Genomic DNA, 24,901 nt, shown 5'->3' on the forward strand with positions numbered 1-24,901 from the left:
TAAAGAAGGAAAAACCCACAATTCTCACTGAAATCACTTGAAACTCACAAAAGTAACAATAAATAAAAATTTATTGAAAATTAAATAATCAAAAACAGCCATTACTTTTGAATTGTTGATTAACATAATTATTTAAAAAAACAAACTAATGAAACAGGCCTGGACAAAAATGATGGTACCTCTATAAAAGACTGAAAACTATTTGACCAGAGTGACATGATTAACTCAGGTGTGTCATTTAATTGACATCACAGGTGTTTCCAAACTCATAATCAGTCAGTCTGCCTATTTAAAGGGAGACAAGTAGTCACCCTGCTGTTTGGTGAAAAGGTGTGTACCACACTGAACATGGACAACAGAAAGCGAAGGAGAGAATTGTCCCAGGACATCCGAAAAAAAATGATAGACAAACATCTTAAAGGTAAAGGCTATAAGACCATCTCTAAACAGCTTGAAGTTCCTGTGACAACAGTGGCTCATATTATTCAGAAGTTCAAGACCCACGGGACAGTAGCCAACCTCCCTGGACGTGGCCGCAAGAGGAAAATTGATGACAAATTGAAGAGACGGATCGTTGGAATTGTATCCAAAGAGCCCAGAGCAACCTCCAAAGAAATTAAAGGTGAACTCCAAGGCCAAGGTACATCAGTGTCAGATCGCACCATTCGTCGTTGTTTGAGCCAAAGTGGACTTCATGGGAGACGACCAAGGAGGACACCACTGCTGAAAAAAACTCATAAAAAGCCAGACTGGAATTTGCAAAAATGCATGTTGACAAGCCACAAAGCTTCTGGGAGAATGTCCTTTGGACAGATGAGACCAAAGTGGAGCTTTTTGGTAAGGCACATCAACTCTATGTTCATAGACTCAAAAACCAAGCATACGAAGAAAAGAACACTGTCCCTACGGTGAAACATGGAGGAGGCTCAGTAATGTTTTGGGGCTGCTTTGCTGCATCTGGCACAGGGTGTCTTGAAAGTGTGCAAGGTACGATGAAATCTGAAGACTATCAAGGCATTCTGGAGAGAAATGTGCTGCCGAGTGTCAGAAAGCTTGGTCTCAGTCGCAGGTCATGGGTCTTCCAACAGGACAACGATCCAAAACACACAGCCAAAAACACCCAAGAATGGCTGAGAGAAAAGCGTTGGACTATTCTAAAGTGGCCTTCTATGAGCCCAGATCTGAATCCCATTGAACATATGTGGAAGGAGCTGAAACATGCCATTTGGAGAAGACACCCATCAAACCTGAGACAACTGGAGCTGTTTGCTCATGAGGAGTGGGCCAAAATACCTGTTGACAGCTGCAGAACGCTCATTGACAAATACAGAAATCGTTTAATTGCAGTGATTGCCTCAAAAGGTTGTGCAACAAAATATTAAGTTATGGGTACCATCATTTTTGTCCAGCCCTATTTCATTAGTTTGTTTTTTTAAATAATTATGTTAATCAACAATTCAAAAGTGATGGCTGATTTTGATTATTTAATTTTCAATAAATTTTTATTTATTGTTACTTTTGTGAGTTTCAAGTGATTTCAGTGAGAATTGTGGGTTTTTCCTTCTTTAACTGAGGGGTACCAACAATTTTGTCCACGTGTGTAAATTCAGTAAAAATGGTGGAATGTTAGTCATTTATTTTACTGGATATTTTACACACACACACACACACACACATATATACACATATATTTTTCTGTTTTTTTTTACTAGATATTATTCTGTAATTTAACAAAACGGGGAGATCTGTAAAATAATTTTTTAACCATTTTTTGTCCGTAATCGACAAAAGTTTTCTTTAAAGTAACGACAAACATCTGTAAAACTGTGCGAGTCTAGAGTGGTTCGTTTAGTGGTTTGGCTACTGAAATTATCCGTGCATGTATTCGTGCTACTACTTGTTTTTGCTGCTTTGCACAAAAAAGAAGTAATTTTCTGATATAATTCTGCAGAAGTCCGTCTGATAAACTTAATTTACTGTGACTGAAGGTTCTCGCATACGTTGAGCTTTAGTTTTTAAAGTTTGTTGACCTGCAGGTTCATTATCTGAACAGTAAAACTAGCGAAAAACAGCAGAAAAACACTGAAAAATCAGCTGAAAAAAAGCAGGTGCATGGAACTATTTCAGACTGTGTTCTGTCAGCAGGTTTCTAATGATAAATGAAACCACACCACTCATTTGTTTGTGCCTTTAAATCAGCAGCACAAAGCTCTGAATGATGACAGTAAATCCACGTCTGAATGACTTCCAGGGATAAATAGTTCAGATTCCTCCGTCGGCTTGTTCCACATCAGACTCAAAAAGTCTTTGGCAGCTTTTTAAAAAGCAGAAAAACAGAATACCACATTTTACCCTCATTATTTTACAGCCCAAACTTTCATTGTATCAGATATATTTTATTCTAAAAGTTGGTCTGATGTGTGAAAAAACATCTAAAATAATGAGGAAAGTTATTTACTTTAATCTACACTGTAAAAAAAATCCGTTAGAAAAGTCTGGCAGCAGGTTTACTAGACAAAATAGATAAAATAAACATTAAAACACGCTGGAATATGCTAAAAAATAAAGTCAAATATCTGTACAATAATGCCATAATTTCATGTTTTCTCATAATTAGCCTGAATTGTTGAATTAAATCCAGAAACTCGTTCTATAAAGTCACAGCGACCTTTAACCACCAACATCTAATCAGATCAGAACTGAATCCAAACTTTCCTGCCAAGTTTGAGGAAAAACTCCCTGAAGAGGTTTTAAATTCATGAGAACGAAGAGATGGCAGGGAGGCAGAAAAACCACAACTATGTGGATTTATTTATAAAAATATGTTTAACGTTTGCATGAGACAGGATTAATTCAATATTTGTAAGATAATTTTAGAAAAATATTACAGAGAAACATGTGTAAAAGTACAGTTTAAAGAATTATTTATCATTTTTAAATTTTCAATATATAGATTTTTTAAAAATTAAAATAACAATATAGGAATTAATACACTATTTAACTGTATTTAATTCACATATTGTTATTTTAATTAATTTTAATAATTTAATTCATATATTATTTAAATTAAAATAACTGTATTTAATTCATATATTATTATAATTATTTAAAATAATTTATTTAATTCATACATTATTTAAATTAATTTGAATAATATATTTAATTCACATGTATATTTATTATTATACCATATTTAATGAATATATTGTTATATGCAATAATTTAAATAGTTGATTTAATTCATGTACTGCACTGTTATTTCAGTTAACTAAAATACCTTTTTAACTCATATATTGTTATTCTAATTAATTAAAATAACTGTGCATGAATTAAATACAGCTATTTTGATTCAAATTGATTTTAAGATAGAATCTCAGACTGTAGGGATACAATACAACCACAAGCAGGAAAATTCAATGAAAAATTACAATATTTAGTCATTCTTTTAAAGTTGTATTTCAAAACTCAAACTCTGAAACAACGACTCAACGACGTACACTCAAAAATTAAACAATTATTAATTTGTGAGATTAAAAAAAGGAAAATGAAAGTTTAAAACCAGTTTCCCATTTGACATATTCTGATGAAACAAAAACTACAACTGCAGTTCAGATGATTTCACTCTGGACGACATTCAACCGTTTCTCAACCCTCAAAATATGAAACGTTTCCGTCAAAAACTGCAAATATCTGCGAAATAACCAGATTTTTTTTCTCTCTGAAGCAACAACCCAGCCATCAAAAAGTAAACACGGAGACAATAAAGTGTTTATGAAATAATAAAATGATGGAAATGAAGGTTTCAAGATGGTTAAAGTAAAAAACTATGCTTGTAAACTGTAATTGCAGAGTCAAATGTACAGATTCTGCACAGCATTAATCAGTTTGCCTCCAGCTGCACAGAAACAGGTGAAAACCCGAAACGAAGCCAGACATTCACTCCTGCTGCTCTGAAGCCGCTCAGACATCTGAAACCTTCATCTGTGAATCACATTCTGCATCAGCAACATCCGACACACGGCCGATGAATGAAGCCACGCGACGCTTCCAAGACCTACAACCGAACAGAAACACGACGACAAACATCTAGACTTTCACACTGGGGACGTCGGTGGAATATTTCAGCCTCCTCTGCTCTGCACCGCTGAGCTCATTCATCCATTCATCCATTCATCCGCTGCTTTGTGTTCATGGCTGCAGGGAATTCTTGGCAGCAGAGCGGCAGAGAGAGAAAACTGCTGATGTGACGTCGTTGGAGCTGATAAAAAAAACACAAACGGCTGCAGAGGATGCACAGGATGCTGCAGGAAAACCAGGAAGCACCGATTCATCTGCAGATCAGTGACTCCAGTCTGAACCAGACCACGATGAAATAACTCAGTCATGATGGGAAGGGACTGGAGAACACAGCACTGGAAAAATGCTCCTCTCAAAACAAGAAAAAAAAACTTATTTCAAAGAACTTTTACCTTGAAATCAGTGAAAAAAATCTGCCAATAGAACAAGTGAAAACGGCTTGGTAAGACTTATCGAAATAAGACGTGATATTTAGAATACCGAGATCTTAAAATTAGCCGGTAAAACTTATTTTAAGCTCTATTTTACCAGGATTGTCAAGCTTAAGTGTCGTAATTCACCTGTTGTCTTCATTTATGGCAACGAAAAATATTGTTCCCTTGTTTGAAAAAAATCCAAAAGTTCAGCAAAAAAAATTCCCCTAATTTATAAAAAATTTGCAAAATCGTCAGGAAGAAAATTCCTTCAAAGTTTCCCTCAAAAGTTTTATGTAAAAAGAAAAAAATCCCAAATTTGGCAAGAAACGAAAATTAAAAATATATAAATTAAATTGTAAATATTTTGAAAAAATTAATAAAAATCTTCCCCCCAAAATTCTAAAAATATCTAAAATTATTACAGATATATCAGTAAAACTTATAATATTTTCTTTAAGAACATTCACAAAAAATTTCTGAATGTTCTTAAAGAAGCATTTTTTTAACATTTCTTTTTTTTCCATCAAAAAATGTTTAAAAATTTCCCAAAAAACTTTGAAAATGTGGAAGTTTTCACTGTGAAAGTATATTTTTTTTTCCCCACATTTTTAAACTTGAAAACGGGTCAATTTGACCTGCAGGACGACACGAGGGTTAAAACAAGATCATTTTAAGATTGTTTGACTCAACAAGATATTTAAGATGCGTTGTCTTAAAATAAGTCCCTCTATGTCGCTGAAATGTCTCTTGTTAAGTGAATTTATCTTATTCCAAGTGGGATGAGACATTTGGACCAAAAATAAGACAAACAGACTTGGTAAGATCTGGAGTTTTTGCAGTGAGATAAGAACCTTATTCTGACTTAAAGGGCAGTAATATGTAGAGCTATGTCACTAAAAAAAACATAAAGTGCCACCGACAGAGCAGCAGCTCATGCAAGCAACACCAGCATCAGTTCTGAGGATTCTCTCTGATCTTTGGTCCGTAAGTCAGAACTTCTTCGGTGTTTCCCTTTTCCAAACATTTTATTCTGTCTAATTTCACGTCCATGGAGATGGCTTTCCTTTTCTTCAAAGTCCTGCCATCAGAAGAGTCAGATTTACACCTGGGAGCCATAATGAAGGGAAGAAAGTTTCCAGAAAAACAAAACAAACAAAAATTAGCGAATGTAGCACAATCCAATGTGGTGTACATCCGGAGAACGTAAACAAAGCCGTTTTCCTCGTACAGCGCCGCCTGACAACGTATTCGTCGCCAACTCGTTCTCGCATGAAACTTGTTTGAACATCGCAAACGCCGTTCGTCAGAATGATGGAACAAGACTTTCTTAATACACTTATGGGAGGAGGTGACGTAACCATGAACGCTGTAGGCTGAGGACGTCATAAACCTGCCGTCGTAAACAACGTGAAACAACCTGCTGTATACTGTAGTAGGGAGACGGGTCAGATTTAGATTACAGACCAACATGGAGGAACTAGTCTGCTTAGTCATGTCAAAACAGATGATATCTGACCCTGAGCAGAGTCCTGGCATACCTTCCTCCTACAGAAGATAATCTGGGATGACGTCAGCTAACAGAAGCAGGAAAACACCTTAGTGAGGGGAGCAAGTCTTTGTTCAGTCACAGCCGCACCATCCCATAATACTCCAGTGTGAGTCTGTTCTGTAGGTGTGACGATGAGCTGCAGACAAACTGCTCCTTCAGCTCTGTGTTGACAACATAACACTGATTTGACTCTATAAAGAGGAAGCAATGGATGAAGCTCCATGATTTACTGACTATATTATTTATGATAGTATACTTTTATTTATCACATATAATGTCAAAAAGCATCAAACTAAAAGAATCCAACAAAGTCAAACACCTCCGTTCTATGTGCTCTTCTTGTTGTTATTGTTATTTTTTTCTACCGTTATTATTGGTGCTACTGTTGCTGTTGCTGTTGCTATGGATGTGGCTATTGTTGTTGTTGTGCTGTTGCCTTTCTTGTTGCTTTTCTTGTGGCTGTTGTTGGTGTTGCTTTGGTGGTAGTTGCTGCTACTGTGTTTGTCATTGTGACTACTGTTGTTGTTGTTACTGTTGTTGTTGCTTTGTTTTCTTGTTTTTGTTGTTGCTTTGGTTGCTGTTGCTTTTGTAGTTGTTGCTATTGTTGTTGTTATTGTTGTTTTTATTGCTAGTGTTTTTGTTGTTGCTGTTATTTTTGTTGCTGTTGCTATGGATGTGGCTATTGTTGTTGTTGTTGTGCTGTTGCCTTTCTTGTTGCTTTCTTGTGGCTGTTGTTGGTGTTGCTTTGGTGGTAGTTGCTGCTACTGTGTTTGTCATTGTGACTACTGTTGTTGTTGTTACTGTTGTTGTTGCTTTGTTTTCTTGCTTTTGTTGTTGCTTTGGTTCCTGTTGCTTTTGTAGTTGTTGCTATTGTTGTTGTTATTGTTGTTTTTATTGCTAGTGTTTTTGTTGTTGCTGTTATTTTTGTTGCCGTTGCTATGGATGTGGCTATTGTTGTTGTTGTTGTGCTGTTGCTTTTCTTGTTGCTTTTCTTGTGGCTGTTGTTGGTGTTGCTTTGGTGGTAGTTGTTGTTGCTACTGTGTTTGTCATTGTGACTACTGTTGTTGTTGCTTTGGTTGCTGTTGCTTTGGTTGCTGTTGCTTCTGTAGTTGTTGCTGTTGTTGTTTTTATTGCTCGTGTTTTTGTTATTGCTGTTGTTGTTTTCATACAGTATTTACAGTTTTTGACACTCGTTCTTTATATTGTAAAAGAATTATTTCTCCCAGCAGCACGATCTGAACATAGTTTGTGTCGTTATTTTCTTTGTTTTTCTTAGATGTGACATGTGTGAGCTGCTGAATACCGGCTCTCTAACCATCCATCTGTAACTTCAGTTGTTCTCGTCTAATGAGGAAGGAGCTCTGGAATTTTGGGTCTTTAGTTAAAGGAGAAAAGCTTTGAAGACGTCGCCTTGACTCGTTTTTATTTTCTACTTTTTTCTCATGTTTTACGAACAGCTACAAGGTTCAGCATGTTCTCTGTTCAGCATCATGAGCTCCTGAAGTAACAGAAACCACATGGACAGAAGAATTCTGATAGCTGTGGTGGATCCATGAAACCAGAACAGACATTTCAATCCAGACTTCATCGTTTTCTCAGCTTGGTTTTAATGCTACTGCTGAGCTTACATTGATAACGCTGCAACCTGTAGTGGCACAGTTAGAATGTTTTTACTCTTAGCAGTTTATTTACTTTTTTCTTTTAGTTTTCACGCTCTGTGTTACAACGTTCACTGTAAAGCTGTAAAAAGAGCCTCAGCTTGGTGGTAAACAGGTGTTTAACTCAGGTGTGCTGCTGTAGTCCCCCTGTCATCGGATGGTTTCATGTTACTGTGAGAATAAATACAAAGCAGACTGTCACTATTTCATATGATTTATGGTGCTTATGTCATAAAAAACTACCTTATGCAACAAGAATAGGAAGCGACTGACCGACAGCGACTCTCCAAGAAGCAAAAAATAACCTGCCAGGCTTGAAAAAGTTCATTTAAGAGCGTTTTTGTTATTTACAAGATGCAGAATGTTGATATTTTGTAGGATTTTCTGTATTTACTGCACTTTGCATGGAGTTAACTTTCACAATTTGCAAAGAAACTGACTAAACTTAAGTATTTTATCACATTTAAACTCCTATTTCTGAGCACATAAACTCGACTTACTCCTTTACAATGAAAATACAACAACATTAAATAGCCTGTTAAGTGTACTGGTAGTAAAACGTGCCTCTAACGACGTCAGATGTCACGCAGCTCTTTTACCTTCCAGCCATGCAGACCTGAAACCCAACACCAGCCAGAGGTCAGGAGCTCTGACTCCCACCCTGAACTGCTCTTTAACTGGATATCCTCGGTTTGAAGCTGCTGCTAAAAACACAAACATCCATCACGACCTTCAGAAAGCATCGTTCAAAACAGGGCAGTGTTGGTGAAAACACGACGATAAGGGCCAGACAGGAACCCTGAAACTCTGAGCTGAGGAGGTGGTGAAGCTCACACAGCGGCAAAAACAACAGGTTGAAATACAGTCTGGTACACTGTAAAAAAATAATTAAAATGCTGGAATAACGTGATGTCAAAAAACAGTGACAATAACAAATATCTGTAAAATAATTACATTTCAGCAGATTTGAGTTCAATAAAATGTTCCAGTTTTATGGTCAAATGTTGAGAAATAAATAACTATCATTTGTAAATATTTTTGGTCTTTTTTTTAGTTTTAGAAGTAAATCAATACTTTTCTTTCAGATTTTTCTAGACAGAATACTTTCAACAGAGGAAAATGTGTAATGTAACAGTTCTAAATTATTTACCCTTTTTCAATCCTAAATCTTCACGTTAAGTAACATCAAATATCTGTAAAATTTAGCATGCTTTTTGAATAGCAGATTTAAGTAGTGTAAAAAAACTGAAAGTATAATTTTACAGTCAGACTTAGTAGAAGAACAAAATACTTTTTAAAAAAAATACAGATTTTTGATGTGAACATTTTTACAGTCTTGACCTGTTGATTTATTTTGTCATTTGTTCAATTATTCATATTTTCTTTAATTTTTTTTACTATTTATTTATTTAATTACTTATTTCTTCAACTATTCATATAATTACTGACAGATTTATTTATCCACTTATTTATTTATTCAAATATTCATACGAATATAGATTTTTTTTCATTTAGGCTAGTGTTTAAAATCAATATTTATTTTCTGTGATTTAAAAAAAATATCTGTAATTTAACAAAACAGCAAATATCAGTACATTTATTTATTTACTAATTTCAAATGATTTAAATACAATAAAAAATGCACAATTTTACAGTCAAATACCATAGAAAAACAAAATATTACTTGTAAAAATTCAGATTTTTTGATTTGAACATTACAGTTTTGACCCATTCATCTATTTATTCATTTACAAATTTATTAATATATTTACTAATGTATTTACTGATAGTTTTATTTATTTAGGTCACTTTCTACATCAATATTTATTCTCTGAGATTAATAAAAATATTATCCCTAATTTAAGAAAACAAGGAGAAAAATATCCTAAATACCAGTAAATTGTTTATTAGAAACTGTTTTAAACGTTCATTTTTATAGTGTTAATGTGTAGTTTAATTTAAATGTTGACTGTAATTTTACTAATTAATATCTGTAATTGAACAAAACAGGAAAAATCTGTTTCAAAAAAATAAAAAATCTGTAGATTCTTTGTAAAAATGTGTTAAAAACCTTTGAAATACAATTCAAAAATGTCTTTTGATGGTGTCTGTTAGCCCAAAGCTACGGCTTTCATTCACATTGTTCTTGTTGCTGTGTTTTTCTTTGTTTTTGTTTTTTTATTTGTCTCAGCGTTGATCAGCATCCTGGCACAGACAGCAGAAAAACAAGGTGCAAACAAAACAGAAAAATAAAGAAAGCCTCATTTCAATATCTTTTGTGTGAGTCGAGTCTCATTCAGTGATTCAGCAAATGCAGCTAAATCTGGATTCTCCGGAGTGTTTTTTCTTTTTTTACGGGTTTTCCTGCATCAGAGTTCTGAGTATTTGGGTCAGGCTGGTAGAAAGACGTGGAGTTTGTCTAAATGAAGCTGGAGGTTTTACCATCAACAGAAGTGACGAGATGCGTACAGATGAAGCCGGCAGATTAAGCGACTCCGCTGGGAGGATCAGCGAGGCGAAGCGGCTTTTGTCTGCGGATCTCTGGGGAAAACATTCTGGTGCCGTCCGACCGGGCTTCAGATCCGACTCCAGCATCATTTAAACTCTCACCACACTTCACCAGACAAACCTCAGCGCCACACAAAACGGCTTGACAAATTAGAAGCTCTCTGTCCCTATAAATGTCTGTCTGGTTGCTGGGAATCTTTTTCCTAATCGTACAGAGAAAGTTCAACAACATCTAAACTAATAAAAACCACACACGCTTAACTCTGAAAACTAGTATTTCTGCAAAAGTAGCGTCTGAATAAATAAAGACGCCTTCAAGACAAAATATTCATGCATTTGGGTGGATTCCAAGTGTTAAACTGCACTTCACTCAGAGTTTGTCTCACTAATTAGACACTCATGAAACACAAAAGAAGCAAACTGAGCAACTCTCTGCGTTGTCATGGCAACGACACGCCAAACAAACAGCTAGCATGACTTAGTGAAAAACAGGTTCGTCTGGCATCATGGCACCCAAATGTAGGCAGCAACACCACAACTACGGCTCTTTTCAAAGCTTATTTTGACAAATTTAAATGTTTTTCTCCATATAAAGTCTTCAAACACGACACAGCGTGGAAAACACTGAAATACTGGATTATTTGTAGAAGAAATTAGCTCACATTTAAGTCCAAAAATGGCTAAATTCAGATTTAAAACAGATGATTATATCCACAATTATAATTGTTCCCATTGATTTTTATACTGTAGTTAAGTATCATGATTATTTATTGATTTTAGCACAAGACAAGTTTATTCTACTTCCACATTTAAACAGAGTGCTGATTTCACTTAAAATTTACGCTACATTCAAGCTAACAAACAAATCCGCACCAAAATTAGATTTAAAATAGTCTTCACCTGAATTCAGTGCATCTGTACAAAGTATACATAAAATTGCACCCAAAACATCTCACTATGTAAACAAGTTTATCAAATGACGCTACAATTTACCAGTGTTCCCTAAACGCCTCGCATTCAGGCTACAGTAGAGGCTAGCTGGTTAGCTGTGCACAGAGAAGCTTCTAGTCTCCATCAGCCACTGCAGAGAAGCAACTCAAAGCAGCTCTGAGAACAAAAACAGTGAAATGTGATGTTCTGATGTCAGCTTTGTGATCTACAACGGCTGTTTCTGCATTTTAATGTGTTTTATTGCAATGCAAAAATACAGATTATGGATGTGCCGTCATGTGAATTAATTCCACAAAACTGGGAAAATCAGTAAAATAACCCTTGAAGCAGGATTCATCCATAACATATATTATATTCTTATATCAAATGTCACCATTTATTTATTTGTTTATTTATTCATGTTTTCATTCGTGCATTTTTGGCCGTGAATTTTACTGGATATCATCTTTAATTTAACAAAAAATCTGTAAAACAGCCATTTAAAATAGTAATCCTTAATATACATAATGTTTCTTCCACATTATGGAAAATATCTGTAATTTAAATACACCATAAACAGTGTATTTTATTTTAAAATGTTCTTAAAGAACAAAAAGTACAGACTTTTAATATGGACATTGTTGTATTTTTTCTGCAATTTAACAAAACACCAAAAATCTGTAAAATAACCATTTAAAAATGACTAATGCCTCATATATACACATATGTTCTTTCAAATAAAACCTAAAATATTCTACAGTGATTTAAATGAAATGAAAGACAAATAACTGTTAGGTTGGGTTTTTTTATTTCTGTTAATATGTTTAACATGTAATTTTTATTTTTTGCTATTTTTGATTTAGCAAAACAGGAAAAAAATGTGAAATAAGAGCAAAATGTTCTGAAACATCTAAAAGAGTTAGTTCTTTTACAGTGTATGTCTGTGATAAATGAAGGAAATAAAATGACAAAAAACTAGACATAAAAAGACAACAGAGACAGAAAACAGCACAAAAGAACACAGCAACAAAAAACAGTCACAAAACGACAAAAACAGACAAAAAACAACAATAAACAGACACACAAAAACACACACCAGACACACAACTTCAAAAAACAGACACACAACAACACAAATCAGACACACAAGAACAAAAAACAGGCAGAAAACAACACAAACCAGATACAAAACAACCCACACCTGAGGGCTATTTTTATTCGTGTTTTAGCTAAACAGGAAAAATTTGTGAAATAAGAGAAAATTGTTCAGAAACAGTTTAAAAGCGTTTGTTGTTTTCCAGTGTCTGTCTGTGATAAATGAGGGAATTAAAACGACACCTTGAACTACATGTGACACAAAGGAGAGACATAAGTGTGAGTGAGGAAGGTGAGGAAGGTGAGGAATGTGGGAGGAGCAAACAAACACCGGGCTGCAGCAGAAACCTTCACACTCTCATGATTCCTCCTCACAGCTTTAATTCAGGCTCTATCTGCAGCAGCGTCCCGTCCACACTCTGGGCTGGGCAACGCTTCCAGATCGCTGCTGTCACCGTGGCGATGCAGCAGCGACTCTGCAGCAGCCGACGCATTCAACGTGCCGCATGCAGCATTAGCAGCAGCACCTCAGAGAACCTGCCGTCCCGACACGTTCTCCCCCGAGCCCAGCCGTCACGCCTCCACTCCTCTAAAGCTTTTCACTCCCTTCATCCGTTAAAACACATTTCTGCCTTCAGCTCAACTTTACATCCGTACGGAGAGGAGGATTGTGGGTAAGCTAGGCGATCCAGGACAGGAAATGTGAGGAGAAAAGTGGGACGGGTACCTTTGAGAGAGCTGATCTCATGCTGGATGGAGCGTCCGGGATCCATGGTAGCACTCAGCTAGCCTTCAGTCTGCAGCAGCTCAGCGATCAGCCCTCCTCTCACATCCAGGCAGCAGGCAGATAAACCTCCCTCTGACCCACCAGCTCTCTGCTACACCTCCCTCTCCTCCTCCACCTCCTCCCTCCCTGACGTCCCGTCTCATCCTGCCAGTTTCACAGCAGCATTAAAACCCTCAGACGTCACGATACAACAGAGTGAAGCTGCAGAGAACAAACCGCTGATCTGGAGACCGACAGAGCGGAATAAATCGTCAAAAATACGGCTGATGTCTGAAAATGCTGTTCTGTTTTTACAAAATATGGTTAAAATGTAAATACTCTACTGTACTTCCTAGTATACTACTACATCAAATATAAATATGCTGTCAAATCTGACATCACAAACACAAACGAGACAAAAACAACAAAATTCAGCCACAAGGCAACACAAACTGCACACAAGAAGACACAAAAGAGGCACAAAACAATAGGTGGCTTGCAAATGACGTCACATCCGCCTCATTACCTATGCATATCATGAAGTGGTGGTCAGCGGAGCTGATTGTTGACTGCAGCGAGCGTGGCTAACGTTCACTCGTCGGTCAAAAATGCCTTTTGCGTGTGTTGTTTTAGGTTGTTCTAATCGATCAAATCGCTAAATTGATAAAGGATACTTCAGGGTTCCTCGTGAAGAGATTAAAAAAAGGGCCTCGCACTAAGGATTTTACGAAAAGACGCAGAGAAAAATGGTTCGCTAACATTTCCTTAAGTTCGAAGGGAGCGGAGTCAAAGAATGCCAGAGTCTGTGGCGATCACTTCGTTAAAGGTTAGTGAATTATTATGATATACATGCTTAGAGCCTTTCTGTGTTGGTTTTAAGACCCATTCTTAAAGATTGGTAACACTAACTACCCACTTAACAAGCTAACGTTCGCTGTTTTTAGCTTGTTTATTGTCACAAAACTGTCCCATTGAAGGATTATTTACCCTGCCATGCAGTCGCAGTGCGCGGTTATTATTTCTCCATCTTCTTTTATCAACAACCAGGTATGAGTTGGTGTTTTTGATAAACATTGCGAATGTTTCACCTGAAAAGAACAGCAGAAACACGTTTTAGCATCCACCGAGCTAACACACCTAGCAAGCACAAGTTTACATAAATTGTTACTTACACGGCTTTTTATGATGCAGGATTTGTCTTTCAGGATCTTAACTCTGACTTCTTTAACCCATCCACAGACAAACAAATTGTATGAATCCATGCTTTTCCAAGCCTTCATTTGTTTAGCAGTGCAAAAGCTTGTTTGTAGCACCAGATAGTTTGAGATATCAGTGAACTGAACTGGCGGATATTTTTCCAACTCGTAGGTCAAATCCTTCGTGGATAACGCATACGGATCTATGCCATCACAAAATTTGAATTTTCTGATGTATCGAGTTTGAGAATTAGAATCTAAAGCACGAAAATACTCCGGAAAAGAGTCGCGTTTTCCTTGCTCTGCGGCAGTCCTTTTGGTTGGCCTGACCACCACTTCATTAACCGGAAGTTAATGCCACCGCTAAAGTCACGTGTTTGCAAGCCACCTATAAAAACTGACACGAAATGACACAAAACATTACAAACCAGACACAAAACTACAAAAACAAGACACAAAGAGACCCAGTCGAGACAAAAAACAACACGAGTGAACACAGCAACAAAAAACAGTCACAAAGTTACACAAACCTGACACAAAACAACAAAAACAAGACATGAAAATACAAAAACAAAACAAACAATAACCAATCGAGACAGAAAATAACACAAACACAACAAAAAAACTGTCACAAAACAGTACAAACCAGATGTAAACTTACAAAAACACGAAATAAAACGACCCAATGAGACAGAAATCAAAACAAGACACACAAATACCAAAAACAGTCATAAAACCACAAAAAACAGACACAAAACAACACAAAGCAGACACATAACAACAAAAAACAGACACAAAACAACACAAACCAGACACACAACAACAAAAAATAGACACAAAACAACACAAACTAGACACAAATTTTCAAAAACGAAACACAAAAGACCCAATTGACACAGAAAACAAAAGAACACAACAGAAAAGTCACACAAAGACACAAACCAGATACAAACTACAAAAACAATATAAACAACACACAAAATGGCAAAAACAAAACAAATATAGACCAGTCAAGACAAAAAAACAACATGAATGAACACAACAACAAAAAACAGTCACAAAATGACACAAACCACGCAAAAACAACAAAAACCAGACATGAAATGACACCAAAGAGACACTAAATGACAAAAACGAGTCACAAAAAACCTACAAATGAGAAAGAAAGAACAAAGAACAGACACAAAACAACACAAATGAGTCAACACAACTAAAAACTGACACTAAACTACAGATAATGTTGATTATAGTGGGATAAAATAACTGCATATTGAAGTTTCAACTAAACTAAACAACATCTTTTTATATGAAAACATAAATGAAGCTGAAGTTAAAGTCGTGGTTTTTGTTTGTCCACTGCAGGACCACAGGAAGGGTGACTCAGCGTTTTCTACTCTGCAGAGGGACCTGAAAGCTCCGAGGCGTTCGGATGACCGAGCACTTTTAGGAAACTAAACTTTGGAACCAAACTCAATCATAGAAAAGAATCAGGACAATAATAAAAATCAGAAGTGAAATATTTCACACAGAAGTCACTCAGAGAACCCAAAACAGATGAAGGGAAGTCAGACTGAGTTATGATTCTTCATCTGCTGGGAGTTAAAGTTACACCAGCGATAATCAGCTGCAGTCACACTCTAGATTCTGATAAAAGAGTCCGCTACGTTTATGAAATACTGTCAGTAAAGCAGAAGTTTTCATTGCTGCTGACAGAATGAATGTAGAAGACGTCAACAAGGTCGCTGTGACTTTGACTCAGCAGTCTGATGGATCCTCTGGAGGCCCAACAACAACCGATGGGAGCGGTCTGGAGTCAGCAGCAGCAAAATAATACTTCAAATCAGTAAAACATAGACTTGAAAGACGTCGAAGATTCTCATCAGGACAGGCATGTTTAGCAGTGGTGGGACACGATTTAAAAATGAATCTGATCAATTAGAGGCTAATGAATGCAAATAAAACCTCTCTAAGACTCTATTTGACACAATAAGCAAAGTGTTTCAGTTCAAATTAATTTTGGTTGACGACTAAATCAATGAATAGACATATATGTGTTTATGACTGAAAATTTATAAACATTTTAAAATGGGCATCTAGAAAAAAGCGATTTTGATGATTTAAAGTCAGGATTTAGTTCATTTTTTCCACTGTATGGCACAAAACATAAACATAAGTAGTTCAAGGACCTTCAAAAAGTTGAAAATCCACAGATAAACCAACACAGATCATCACATTACTCAGCTGAGCCTCCATCTCCTTAGTAAGCAATACTTTTAACAACAAAACTGCTAGTGTTTCATTTATACAGCGGTGGAGGAAAGTTTAGGACACCCTTTAATTTTAGACACTCTCAATACTATCATGAAATATTTGTGGAAAAATCGTTTTGGGTTTCAAAAGGTGTGACTGCAAAAAGCAGCTGCAAAGGACAACGTTTGCAGTTTGTCAGCTCTGGATGTTTTCAAATTACACATTTAAATGAACAAATTAAACAGAAACACTAAAAACAGCAGCTCCTACTACTACTACAGGTAAACACTGTGAGGAAACTTCAGGTGAAACTCAGGAAACGAACCTTTTTTAAATCTCAGATCCGCTGAGTCAGCGCACTGTTTTGCTGAGTCACCACGGACGTTGTTTCACTAAGAAGCTTTTATTTCCTAAAATGCAGGAAGGATCAGTGAAATCTTTCATTTGTTCTGTGGATTACCAACCATGGATTTAACCTCTGAACTCACATTTTTACTCACTGTGGACTCATTCCTAAACGCCTGCACCTCCATGGAACAGAACACCACGACCAGAAGGAGACAGGATTTAAAAATGTCTCCTGTGCAGTTTGACACACTTAGAAAGCTGTAAATCATAAAACAAAACTCATTTTTACAGCCCCTACGAGCCCCTCTACTCTGCTGTTTCACCATGCTGGATGGATCCCAACAACTCGCTCCTCTGTTCACCGTTTTAAAGTCATGCTGCATTTATTTTATTGATGAAATATGTTTTATTTTTCTTAATTTCCTTCTATACTCGTCTCCTGTCTGATCCATAGAAACGCTGCCTGTAGTTCAGCCAAGAAGTCTCAGAATTTTTAGCTTTGGCTTCTCAGTTGTGCAGAAAAGCGCGATGAAGTGATTTTTTTATCAATATCAAAATTTTAAGTGTAAATTTGAGTTAATTTTCCTCGGGAGTAATTCAAGGTGTGTCGGAAAGTTAATTTTGGGCAAATTTTTAAATGAGAAAAGAAGAATAAAAGCGATTTTTAATCAAATATCAAAATTTTAAGATAAATTTGTTAAATTTTCCTCACATGAGCAGTTCGAGGTGTGTTGGAAAGTTGAAAATCACACAAACTATTCAGTCATAAATGAATTCTCCGTTGTGCAGATAAGCACAACATTTTTAGTTTTTTGTAGGATTTGTTTCATGTAAATGGTTAATTTGGGGCAAATTTTTTAAATGAGACATGAAGAATGAAGTGATTTTTGTTTAAACATCATAATTTTTAGCTTAATTTTGGTTAATTTTCCTCATGAGTAGTTCAAGGTGTGTTGGAAAGTTAAAAAATCAACGTTTAACTGAATTAACTGTTTGTCATAGCTGAGTCAGAAAAGAATCGTTGAACGTTTAGATTTTTACAGGATTTGTTTGGCACAATCAGTTTATTTTTGGTGAATTTTTCAATGAATCATGTAAAATAAATGGATTTTTGATCAAATATTAATATCTAAGCTACATTGGTTGTTTTTCCTCACACGAGTAGCTAAAGTTCTGTCAGAAAGCACAAATCACACAATGTTTAATTGTGCCACTAATGAATTCTCAGTTGTGCAAAAAATCAGAAAAATGTTTGAATGTTTTACAGGATTTGTTTCGAGCAAACAATTTTTGGGGTGAATTTGTAAATGACACACGTAGAATAAACACATTTTTGATAAAACAGCAACATTTAAAGCTTTAATTTGGTTAATTTTCTACACTGAGCTGCACATCACATATGCTTAGTTCAAGGACTGTCTGAAACTTGAAAACCTGCAGAATTTTTCTATTTTTACAGTTTGGGGCTCTGATAAATGGTGTAATTATGACAATTTTCAAAGACAGCACATCTTTAAAACCTGTTGAGGGTTTTGCTGTTGGTTCTACAGGTGTTTGATGTATTTGTTTCACTGCTTCTGGAATAAAAAGGAGCAAACAGAAATGAGATTACTGCTGATGTTTCCATCAGTTTAAAGCATCCGATTGATTCCACAGCTCTATGGGAACGATGGTGACATGCATCAGGTCAGCGTTCCACAGTCTGAGCCGCTTCCTGCCATTAGATCGTCCGTCTTCCTCCTAATTAAACGTTCGGTGGTCAGACGACTTAAAGGAGAAGCTTTAAAAAGCACCTAATAGACTCCAACCAGCAGGTTTAAGGTTCTCAGAGCTGAAACGTTCCACCGATGCAAACAGCTGCTCCTCATTACTAAACATGAATAGCAGGAATATTTTACAAACCGAGTGAAGACAATAAATCATAACGAGGGAATTTAGGAGCAAAACAAGACTGTCTGTATGAGGAAAACACAAAATTTCAACTAAGCGACTGAGAATCCTGTAGCAAGAAAAGTTTCATTATGTATGAGATGAACAAACATAATTCCTACTAACGTGTATATATGTATGTATATCATGTATATTTAACATTAACTTTGTATTTGAAAAATAAACATAACAAAAAATGTTTGGTTTTGAATTGATGCTTTTCTCTTTTCTCTGAGCTACTACTACTATCATTACTACTACAAGTACTGCTACTACGATTACTATTACTTCTATTACTATTATTACTATTACTACAACTACTACAACTACTAGGCTTGGGCGGTATTACGGTTATACCGTATACTGCCGGTATTTAAAAATAGCAGCGGTATCAGTTCCAGTACCGTCATGAAAAAAATGCAATGCTCTGATACAGAGATAAGTGTTAAATATTAAATAAAAGTCATTTAATGCCTAAAATTGATTCTCTGTCCAGTTTTACTTAAACGGTTATGTTTTACCCTACTTTTGGAGACTTTCCATAAAGTTTATGAACGTGACGTCATCATGTGACAGCGGGGGGGGGCAGATCCTGCTTGGAGTGACTTGGTGTCAAAAAAGAACACAACTTCTGCAGTTTGGGAGTATTTCGAGTTCCGGGCAAACGAGAAAGGAGAGCCGGTAAATACTGATGAGGCAATTTGTAAATTCTGCAATCTAAAGGTGATCGCGACAGATGGAAACGCCTCTAACCTAAGGACGCATCTCCGAATCAACTCACTGCTGCCAGTATTCAATTTTCAAACGTGAAGGCACAAGCCAGTAACAGTACTAGTCATGGTAATAATGTATACCCTGGTAAAATGTGAAGGAAGTTTGACGCATCAAAATTTGGATACCGCCCAAGCTATCACTAGAACTACTATTACTACTAATACTACTACTATTAATCATACCACAACAACTACTACTAGTACTATTACTTCGACTGCTATTACTACTTCTACTACTGCTACTATTACTCCAACTACTACAACTAGTACTACTATTGCTACTACTTTACTGCTACCACTACTGTTACTACTATTGGTAATACTTTACTATGACTACTACCATCACTACTACTAAAGTTACTACTCTTACTACTACTACTATTACTACTACTACTAATGTTACTACTTCTCCCACTAATACTGCTACTCCTACTACTAGTGTTACTATTACTACTTCTACTATTATTATTACTACTATTACTACTGTGAGCTCCTATGTGTACAGATGTGAGCTGTAAAAGTGGATTTTCTGCAGGAACAGGAGCTGCTGTGGACGTTATCAGAGACACCTGGTCACCAGAATCCTGTTTTCTGACACTGAGACGCTGAATTCAACAGACTGCCTCTGACTGATTCACACTTTGAGAAAACTGAATGTGTAACGCTGTAGAACACCTGGACGACAAATACCAGCGTGATGTTTTCACCTCTCAGCTACAGGCTGCAGCGGATTATTTATAGATTACTGTCAATAAGAAACCAACAGAGGCTGATGGGGTCGGATTTCAGCTGCAGTAAAGAGACAAAAAGATGAAGTCCTCAAACGATAACAGGCCCAGATGTTAATGTTCAACAGCTTTAAAGGATTTATCATCATACGCAGCAATAAAGGAGTCATCGGTGAAATGAAATTCTAGTAATCGATGGAAGAAAAACATTAATTCAGACACTCGTCACCAATATCTACTCATGCTAACTGTAAAAACAAGAACAGAGCAAATAGATGGGAAAACAGTGCAGAAAATGTAAATACTTATGGTGTAGAAGAGTTAAGATCTATATAATATGATGCAAAAGAGAGAGATTCAGTTACTCTAAATGCCTAAGCTCAAAAAAGTTTTTTTTTACCTTCCTCTGGAAGACAAGAATGCATTCATGCAACAAAACATACAGTACCACCTGAATCACAGCTGTCTTTTTAGTTTTAATTGATTATTTTACTTTGTTTTAACTCTTTTATTCCCCAAGTGGAGAAAAATTCCCTCAAGAAATGATCCAAAACACCAAATCTAATAAATCTCAAGCTCAAAACATTTTATTAGAGACGCTTTCTTCACTGTTGGTGTTAAATTAGCAAAGAGTACAAATACTTAGCTTGTGACTTCTGTGAACTTATACACAGTAAAAATACGAGGTACAGCGATGATAATACTGCAATACAAAGTGGAAATGTTGACCACATGATTGAGATCAGAAACTAATCAGGAAAACGTTCCATGAGGTAACAAATCAAATGAGAAGTTGGTTGATTTTCTCATAGACTTCAACCAGACTAGTCGCCCTCTGCTGGCCGATAGACAGAATGCAGGTTTAAAACACTTCAGTTTGTAACAGTTTTTATCTTCTATAGACAGTTTGTACATGTTAGATGCGCGGCTGGGACTTAAAATTAAAGTCTGAAAAACAGATCAACAACAAGTAACAAGTAATTTAACAAACGTCGACTAAAAGCTCAAGTTTTGGAGCTGATTCCAATTTAGGGAGAAAGAAAATAGATATCGTAGTAATAACTAGTAAGATAGAGAGATTTAAGAGTAGATTTTATTGATATTCTTTATGTTGGGGCTGAATAGTAATAAAATCACAAGTGCAAAATCCAATTTTTTAATAAAGCTGATGTTTTCTTTTTTAACATATAATAAAATAAAGCTCCTTGTTGCTGCAGAGATGCTTTAGGTTAAAATTGTATCCTCCAGATGAAGAGAATTTTAAAAGGAGAATTTATGGAGTAATTGTTTATCACTGTCCATAATCTTACAATGAAGACACCCACTCAACTCCCACCACCGTCTGCTCTGCTGCATGTCCGCTGCACATTCTAATGTAACATGGAGTCAGAGCGCCCTCTGCTGGACAAACTGTGTAACAACAGCATTTCTAACTCATTCCAAGCATTTTTTTCTGCAAAATAAGCTTTTATATTAAAATTAATAGATACTATTGTAGATTCTTTGTGATTGGCTGATATTTGGATGCGTTTCAATCCAAAGCACGAGCATTTTCATCAAAAGTAACAAATCCTGACTGGTCTTCACTGCTTAAACACACAGTTTGAACACGGACAGTATAAAAACTGATAAATGTGGCTGTGCAACAAGAAAAACAGCTAATTAATAATAAAAGTATTAAACTGGGGGCTCTACTGCTCTTCGGTTTACTGTTTAATGGAGTTCATTACGGAATTCAGGTCACATAAACACCAGCTTCATGAGGATACTGTTTCTCCACCATATTATTTTTTTGTATGTTTTATAAATATATCTTCAAAAATATGCAGTTTAAATTTGCTATCCAGTTTCGGACAGAAAAAATTGGCCTGTTTGGTATTTGAAGGCACATTTTCACTGTTTAAAGCTGCATAATGTATTTCTCCTTTAGCTATATGTTGATATGCATACATGTTTTTAAAAATCCATGTATAATAGTGTGCAGCTGCCAGTAATAAGCAATCTATAAACACATTTACAGATTTATTGCTCTGAGATGTGAGGAAACCCAAGCTCACTGTGCTCAATCAAAACCCATAAAACACTTCAGGGATTCCAACAGGACCGCGACAACAATCAGCCAAATGTGAAGGCACCACAATACAACCTGCAAATGTTTTAATTGTAGCTTTTTTCCCTGAGTAGCTTGCTGCTGTTTTTAGAACTGATTGTAGATGGGAGTTTGCTAAAAGTAGAGCACGTGGATGCTATAGTTCCACATACCAGTTTAAATTATTCGACAAGTCTGAGAAAACAAGTCTCCAAGATGTCATTCTGTGGGTTATTAAACCACCAGATTCTGTCTCCATGCAGCTCTTGTCACTTCTACAGGAAAAAAATGGATTCTCTTGTGTTGGCTGGAACATCTCCTGGACTTCAGCCACCAGAAGCTGCTGCAGGACTTCTGGGTTGGACATGAGCAGGAGGTGATACCGTGTGGATTAATCGCAGAAATCAAACTCCATCTGCAGTTGCTGCAGCTCATCCGTTCACCAACAGATGAAGCGTCCAGGAAGTCAGCTGTCAGCAGCTAAAAATACGATCTTTACTACGGCAGCCACGCCCTGCTGTCTGACGCTTTAATGAGGCCAAATTTAACACTCGATGTAGAAATAAATAATAATAAAAAATACACGACGTACCAGTCTGGAGGGGAAAAACATGATAACATCACGGCTACTTGTTAAGAAAATACCATAAACAAGTAAACAAAGAGTTGTTAATTCAAAAATAATGTTTAATTAAGTCAGAGTTATAACCATAATATACACCGTTAATGTAAAACCTGAATATAGAAAAATAACATAATATAAAAAATAATATAATACACACACATATGTAAGTATATATGAATGTATGTGTGTGTGTATTATTATTATTATTATTATTATTATTATTATATGTAGAATTATTAAGTTTTTAAGAAGTCAAAAAAATCTCCCACACTGGAATACTGTAAGTAGAAAAAAATCATAACAATAAAGAAAATGTCTTATTTGTATTTTATCAAATTAATGTATTCAATAAAAACTATATATATATATATATATATATATATATATATATATATATATATATAATTATTAGCTGATTAAATCCAATGATGTAATTTCAAATTTCTTAAAAAATTACATCCAATATGTAAATTTATTAGAAACAATTAATAACTTAATCACTTTTTATTTTTGAAAATTTATTTTAAATTACACTGTAAAGTACACTGTTTTTTCTAATGCTAATAAATTAAACTAAATATTAATTGTAATTTTCTTAATTACATGATGTGGCACATTTAAGGAAAATCTGTTTTAATATCAGTTTGAAGGTGGCGGCACTTTAAGTTAGATTTTTAACTCTTTTACCGATTTTTCCTGTTATGTTAAATTACAGATAATATTTAGTAAATTACTGGAAAAATGTTTTAACTTAGGATTTGACTAAATAATAATAATAATAATATGCATATGATGTCCACAATGTGACCATAAAATCATCTAAAAAATAGATAGTTGCTGCTGTTTTTACAGATTTATTACAGATTTTTCTAACATTGCAGAATATTTTGGGGGATTTTTTTTACAGTGTAAATAAAATATGAATAAAATGTGAATAAGGTGATTTATGGTCAAATACAAGACCGATTTGCACAGATTGCAAACATTACACTAAATATAACAATAATATCATTAAAAGTTTATTAACTTTGCTCAGTTCTCCACAGCATCTTCTGATCACGGTTTTATTTTTAGTGCAGCTGCTCCTCAGACCAGAAGCTTTAAATAAATGACGTTTGTGTTGTTTGTATGGAGACGTGGTGACATTAATAATTATAGTTCCATCTGAAGCTTTAGTTCAGCTGCTGCCGTCTTTAAACACTCTAATACAGACGTAAACAAACAGAGATGTGGCAGACGTCTGTAATTAAAGTTAATCTACACCAGACAGCCAATCAGAACCAAGGAGTTTTATATGTAAACTAAAACACACAAATAAAGACCTGCAGGTACCACAATAAAATGTTTACTTTCGGTAGTAATTGATAATTAAGAACTTTCACAGACCTATTTTAGTTTTTAAAAAAAGCTCTATAAATGTCTAATTAAAGCTCTTTCTTTGAATTTCACCCCTTTAGCTTCTTACAGTTGGCAGTAAAAAATACTATACAGTAAAAAACACACAAATAAATACATATGCACACAAAGCAAAGAGATGAAACACACAAACTACTTTACCAGGACACCATTTCTCCACATAATTAATATTATTTGTATGTTTTTACAAGTTATCCTCAAAAACGTGTGATTTTAGAAAATTAGAAAAAAGCTTATTCTGACATTTAAAGGTGTTTTTTGCCACTTTAAGGTTGCAAAACGTCATTTATCTCTTACTTTATGAGTGTCCATTCATTTTATTCAGTAGAGATTGATAATTATTGAGAAGTTTCACAGACCTGTGTTTAATAAAAAGCAGCAGAAAGGTTTAGTTTAACTGCTTTTCTTTGAATTTAACCACCTAAGCCTATTTATCAAAGTACAAAGATGATATTAGCAGGGGGAAAAAAGCTTATTTTGGCACTAAGGTCATTTTCACCACTTTATGGCTACAAAATCTCATTTATCTCTTACTTTATCTGAGTATA

General features: G+C 35.4%; 1 protein-coding gene across 9 annotated transcripts in view; it reads right to left on the reverse strand.

The window, feature by feature from the left end:
• The window catches only part of pleca (plectin a), a 192,656-nt gene that overhangs the window by 130,128 nt on the left and 37,627 nt on the right, over positions 1 to 24,901 (reverse strand). Inside the window, exon 1 of one of the 9 annotated variants that reach the window (XM_051955507.1) lies at positions 12,961 to 13,130. The exons of the other annotated variants lie outside the window; for them this stretch is intronic. Coding sequence (XP_051811467.1) covers positions 12,961 to 13,006 — 46 coding nt within the window. The 5' untranslated portion in view covers positions 13,007 to 13,130. Of the gene's footprint in view, positions 1 to 12,960; positions 13,131 to 24,901 lie in introns of those variants that run through there. 9 annotated transcript variants of the gene reach the window in all.

Source organism: Acanthochromis polyacanthus, chromosome 11 (genome assembly GCF_021347895.1).
Source record: "Acanthochromis polyacanthus isolate Apoly-LR-REF ecotype Palm Island chromosome 11, KAUST_Apoly_ChrSc, whole genome shotgun sequence".
NCBI classification, from domain to species: domain Eukaryota; kingdom Metazoa; phylum Chordata; class Actinopteri; family Pomacentridae; genus Acanthochromis; species Acanthochromis polyacanthus.